Below are 6,727 nucleotides of genomic sequence, written 5' to 3'. Positions count from 1 at the left end.
CTCATCTTGGCCTCTACCTTGGCCGGGTCAACCAAAATCCCGTTCTGGTTGACAAGGTGCCCAAGAAACTGCACCTCGCGCAACCAGAACTCGCACTTGGAGAACTTGGCATACAAGCTCTCCTTCCTCAGGGTATCCAACACCTCCCGCAAGTGCTCCTCATGCTGCTCCTGCATCTTGGAGTAAACCAAGATGTCGTCAATGAAAACTATCACAGACCGATCCAACATCGGTCTGCATACGCGGTTCATGAGGTCCATGAACGCGACAGGAGCATTGGTGAGACCGAATGGCATCACCACGAACTCGTAGTGGCCATAGCGAGTCTGGAATGCAGTCTTCTGTACATCCTCGTCTCTGACCCTCATCTGATGGTAGCCTGAACACAAATCTATCTTGGAAAACCAAGATGCTCCCTCCAACTGGTTGAATACGTCATCAATCCTCGGGAGTGGGTAACGGTTCTTCACCGTTACCTTGTTCAGCTCCCGGTAATCTATACACATCCGATGCGACCCATCCTTCTTCTTCACAAACAGTATCGGGGCTCCCCAGGGTGTACTGCTCGGTCTGATAAAACCCTTGTCTAGCAGCTCCTGCAGCTGCACAGACAACTCCTGCATCTCGGGAGGAGCCAACCGATATGGTGCCTTGGCTATCGGAGCCGCACCAGGGAGAAGTACACTATCACCCAAAATCGGCTAGCCCTCTTGTTCTACACATAGTGCGATTTTGGTAGCCCATAGGGTCCTTTTATAGTTGTGTCACAAGTAGGGTTACACCATGTAAACCCTAATGTGCAAGGCTTTTCATATTCCATGATCCATGGGTTTATAACCTCCATGGACTATCAATGGAGCACCTTATGGGTTTTAGCCCAACTTAATAAACCATGGATCATTAGCCCACTATAAAAGAATGGATGATTTACACAATCAACCCCATATATTTAATTAGTCTCCTTTTGATCACCAAATTACTTCTAAGTTAATTCTTGATCAATACTAATTAAATAATATTATTAATATATTAGAACTTATAATATATTAATAAACCATAAGTGTCCTTTCTCTCATTTAGTCTATCCAAGTGTTGCAATGCCATGCAACCCAAATGGACCATGCCAACCGGGTACATTCCAGAAATAGTTATGAACTTAGACACCTAATCCAACAGTCTCCCATTTGGATAAGTCTAATAACTATAACTGCAAGAATGACTTCAAGAACCGATCAACAATTGTAGCTCTTTCAAAGTCTCGCGGAACTGAGATGATGATGATACACCATTTAAGATAAGTGATCATATAATCATTTGTTCTAGATATCAGTCGGACAAATACATGGAACAATGTCGTACTTATTGTCCAGCAGTTTGTTTCCCAATTTCCGATTTGTTTGACATAGAACTTAATCGAACATATCAATTTAGTTCTGACCGGGCCCGGTACATAGGTCACAACAAAATCATCGAGGGGCCCAGATATCGCTTCTAATCCAAGAAAGAACAGATAAACTTTGACTCATATGCTTGTTCTACTACTTGTTGAATTATACACAAAGGCAGGTTTTATAACATTGAGTTACCAATGCGTTTTCGTACAATCAATGTATAACCAACTCATAGTCAACAACTCATATCTCTAGGTTTGAATACTTATATGATATTACCGTCTCAAGATCACTCGAGATAAATTCCATGAAGTAATAAAAGTGAGCGTGGGTTGAATCCAATACTCAGAACTTATGAGCACTCATGAATGTTGTAGCAACCCTTGCTATGTCCAACACTTTAGACATCTACAAGCCAGCTTCATGACAGTCTTGATTCATATCTACTTCCAACATATGACGACTGTGGAGAATTTGAATAATATGATATACCATAACATAAGTCAAAACATGCAAAATGAAATGATAGTAAACGATTGACAGAAGATAGCAACACTTTACTTATAAATAAACAACAACTTTTATTTATCATCAAATGTCAATTACACTTTACAAATTTCAAAGATATCTAATTTCAAAAACTAATATCATCCTTTAGCCCTATGCACCTCGCATGCTGAAGATGCTTAACCCTACCCAGTCCCTTCGTGAGGGGATCTGCTGGGTTCTCATCCGATGATACCCTCTTTGCCACGAGGAGTCCTTCTTCTATTCGATGTCTGATGAAATGGTATTTTCTGTCGATGTGTCTGGATCTTCCGTGATCCCTTGGTTCCTTGGCTAAGGCAACTGCACTTTCACTATCACAGAAAATCTCCATAGGCTCCTTTATAGCTGGTACAACTCCAAGGTCTCCAATGAAGCTCTTTAGCCATATAGCCTCCTTTGTTGCCTCGCTTGCTGCTATATACTATGATTCGCAAGTTGAATCAGCCACTGTCTCCTGCTTGGAACTTTTCCAAGTAATTTCTCCTCCGTTTAAGGTAAATACCCAGCCTGACTGAGAGCGGAAATTATCCCTATCAGTCTGGAAGCTAGCATCACTATACCCTACTACTCTCAAGTCATCACTCCCACCGAGGGTAAGGACCTATTCCTTAGTCCTCCGCAGGTTCTTGAGAATGTTCTTTACCGCAGTCCAGTGACCCTTGCCAGGGTTCCCCTGATATCTGTTGACCATGCTTAAAGCAAAGGCCACATCAGGACGAGTACAAGTCATAGCATACATGATCGAGCCTACAACGGAAGCATACGGTACTCGACTCATCTCAGCTATCTCAGCCTCTGTACTCGGGCTCTGAGTCTTACTCAATCTGGCATTACTCTGGATCGGTAACTCTCCTTTCTTGGAATTCTGCATGCTGAACCTATTCAGCACCTTATCCAAGTAGGTACTCTGACTAAGTCCAATTAGTCTCTTACTTCTGTCTCTCAAAATCCTTATCCCTAGGATATAGGCAGCTTCACCAAGGTCCTGCATAGCGAAACACTTCCCAAGCCAGGACTTCACTTCCTGTAGAGTTGGGATGTCATTTCCTATGAGTAGTATGTCATCCACATACAATACCAAAAAGCTAACTATACTTCCACTAGCCTTGACATATACACAGGACTCATCTTCGCTCCTTGTAAATCCAAACTCTTTGACTTTCTCATTGAAACAAAGATTCCATCTACGAGGTGCTTGTTTCAATCTGATGACGCGCCCCTTAGAGCGGGACCGAAGCAGGAGAGACTCGACAAAGCGCCTCCGACGGGGAGCCGACTCAGCGACCCCGAACTCCCGTGAGGCGACCGCAAAGAAGGCTCGCCCTTGCCAGAATATTGTCTTCTAGCCACAGCCCAGAGACAACGGCTACAGGCGACAAAGCGTCCAGACAGAGCACAATTGCCTGGACCAATCACTGGGCTGAACACGAATGTGGAGCAGGACTCCCCAATAAGAGCGACGGATCCTGTCGGGACTGCAGTACCGGTCCCTATTACGTACCGAGGAAGATCTACACTATAAAAGGACCTCACCTTGGTCCCGGTAAGGCAAGTCATTCCTTCTCCAGTCTTATACCTCCACTATAACCTTCAGCATACTAACTTGACCGTCGGAGCGTCTTTCCGGGACTACCTCCCGGAAAACGGCTGACGGTTTCCTTTCTTGTGTGACCTCTCAGGCTTAAGGAACGATGAATCCCTCTCACAACAAGTGGTTTGGAGCCAGTTCGCATCATTTGGTGCCATCCGTTTGTGTGACAACAGATACGCAAACCCCTCGCTCTTTGTCCCCTCGTGCAACCAACCATGGCGGAAAAAGCAACCGGAGAACCATCGGAGCCACCACACAGTCTGATACATCCAATGGGACCGCTGGAGGCAGTCGACACCCCAGTCGTCTAACTCCCCGGAGAACAACCGCCAGTCCTCGAAGAACCATCGTCATCAGAGGACCCGTCGCCAAACCTTGAATCCATACCAGCTCCCGGCGGCCCACCGCCACACATTGCAACGGCTACGCCACGAGATTCACCCTTAATTCCTATCACCACCATTGCACATACTACCGTACCCCAAAACCAGCCAATATTCACCACGTCGTTTCCATTCTTCAACACCGTTACCCCTCATGGCACCCAAATAACGGTCGTCGCACCTCCCGCAAATAACCTATACGCACACAGCACCATGTTTAATACGAGCGCTGCATCACAACCACGAAACCACCAATTACTAACATCAGGCACCACACCAACGATGCCATCTTCTTTTTACCAGCAAACACCCATAGCCCAACAGCCGATACAGCAAACACCCGTAGCCCAACAGCCGATATCTATAGCCCAACATCAAACACCCATTGCCCAACACCCAATAACCATGGCCCAACAGCAAACACCCATAGTCCAACAACCAATACCCATGGCCCAACAACAGACGCCCTTAATCCAGCAACAAATCCCTTTGACATATAATCTCCAACTTTGAACCAGCCGCTTAACCAGTACGGTTTACCGATACCAGATATGAGTGCCTACAACAACATGCTCGTACAACCTTTCCTGGCAATGCAACAACCAGGATATCATTTCAACCAGCAAATCCCAACCCAAGATTGCTCGTCACGAAGCATTTTGTCGCCGTTCGTCAAGGAACTCTTGGAATACGAAACCCCCAACACCGCTAAACTACCCCACCTTAAGATGTATGATGGAACTACCGACCCAGATAGTCATATCGACACGTACGAGTGGACCATGACGTCTCTCAAGTTAGATGGGAGATTCTGGTGTACGTACTTCCCCACTACCTTGGACGGTAACGCAGGAACATGGTTCAAAACGCTACGACCAGGCAGCATTAGCAACTTCAGCCAGTTGAAATACTTGTTCCTAACGAACTTCATGCAACTCCGGAAATACAAAGGTGATTGCCACTCAATCATTGGGTGCAAACAAAGGGAAGGAGAACCAGTCAAGGACTACTTCGCCAGATTCACCAAGGCAACGTTAGATATCCAAGGTCACGATGAAGGGCTAATCGCAGGCGCATTCACCTGGGGACTGTTGTCGGGATCGTTATCCCAAAAACTCATGGGCAAACAACCCAAAACAAGGGCCGAACTAAAAGAACGAGTGGAGCGCTACCTACGCCAAGAAGAAGGTGAAGCATCAAAGCAGGCGTACCTCAATGCCATGAAAACTTCTGCTGGGAGGCGTAATAACTACCCCACAATCCCTCTCGACCCTCGAGGAAGTAACAGATTCATGAGTCGAGACAGGCGACCGCCAAGCCGTTTCCAACCTTTCTCTAGGGACGACAAGCGGGGTAGACGGACAGAAGTATACACGGTCGATGAGAAGCCAGCAGCAAAAGGCACTAAAACGCGATACTGCGAATACCACAAGAGTCGAACGCATGACACAGTCAATTGCGCGGTGCTAAAAAGGGAAATCGAAGAGAAACAGCTGAAAGGCAATGTGGTAGAAATCGCAAAAAGTCTACAGGCCAAGTTCGACGCAGACAACCCAAAAGACGCTCCCAGAAAAATGGAGCAAAAACTAGAGATTCTAACAATCCACCACAAAAGGGGGAGGGCGGAGCGTATAGAGGGCACGCGAGACATCACAGAGGCAATGCAGGGGCTGACATTCTCCATGCGCGACCCACGCCCAACCGGGTGGAATGAGAGCTACCCCCTTGTCATTCAGGGATCAATCAAGAATGCAGTCATCCATCGGGTATACATCGACACCGGAAGCTCAGCAGACATCATCTATGAGCACTGTTTCAAACTGTTGCCAAGCGCGTGGAAAGAAGGCTTAAGGCCAGCCACATGCCAGCTCATGGGATTCATCGGGCACAGACTATGGCCGCTAGGTACGATCCACTTACCATTCACACTAGTCAGTCAGGACAAAACTAGACGACGGACTGCCCTAATCGACTTCGTAGTCGTACGACACCCCTCAGAACACAAAATCATATTGGGACACCCAGCCCTATTAAGATTCCGTGCAGTCTCATCGACGGTCCACGAGATAGTCAAATTCAGCACAAGTCAGGGATCGGGCGTAGTTCTGGCCACACCACCGAAGGAACTCAAATGTTACGAAATCATGCAACCAAAAGATATCTCAGCAGAGACCAAAAGCCCAAAACCAGATCTGTCGGACAGGGGGAAGTAATCAACAGGGAGCATCCAGACCAACGGGTAGCCGTAGGGACGACCCTCCCTGCAAAAACAAGAGAAGCACTGGTCCTACTACTACAAAGGTACAAACATGTGTTTGCATGGACCCCCGCTGACATGGTAGGGGTCGATCGAGGAATTATAGAACACAAGCTGATGATAAAGCCAGGAACCAAGGAGATGAAGCAAAAGAAGCGGGTCTAGGGAGGGAATTGAAACAAGGCAATCAACATGGAAGTGGCAAAGCTAACGAGCGCAGGAATCCTCAGAGAAGCAATCTTCCCCACATGGATCGCCAACCCGGTAATGGTGAGGAAAAATGACGGTAGCTAGCGCATGTGCATTGACTACTCCGACCTGAACAAAGCATGTCCCAAAGACTGTTACCCCCTACTAGAAATAGACCAAAAGGTAGAGTCTTTGCAAGGTTTCCAATGGAAGTGCTTCCTAGATGCATACAAAGGATACCACCAGATACTGATGAATGCAAACGGTGAAGAGAAAACGGCTTTCTACATGGATCATGGCACCTTCTGTTATACAAAAATGCCGTTTGGACTAAAAAATGCAGGGGCAACCTATCAGCGGCTCGTGG

The 6,727-nt window shown here is 46.7% G+C and overlaps 1 protein-coding gene across 1 annotated transcript; it reads left to right on the top strand.

Moving 5' to 3' along the window:
• The first annotated feature begins 4,465 nt into the window (after positions 1–4,465).
• Positions 4,466–6,455, top strand: LOC145122307 (uncharacterized). The gene is made up of 2 exons (XM_079057928.1): positions 4,466–5,766; positions 6,257–6,455. The coding sequence occupies exons 1-2, from the start codon at positions 4,466–4,468 to the stop codon at positions 6,453–6,455; spliced, it is 1,500 nt and encodes a 499-aa protein (XP_078914054.1).
• Positions 6,456–6,727: the final 272 nt, after the last annotated feature.

Source organism: Lactuca virosa, chromosome 6, assembly GCF_052849685.1.
Source record: "Lactuca virosa cultivar CGN04683 chromosome 6, Lactuca_virosa_CGN04683_v6, whole genome shotgun sequence".
In the NCBI taxonomy this organism is placed as follows: domain Eukaryota; kingdom Viridiplantae; phylum Streptophyta; class Magnoliopsida; order Asterales; family Asteraceae; genus Lactuca; species Lactuca virosa.
This window is presented reverse-complemented; position numbering and strand designations above follow the sequence as displayed.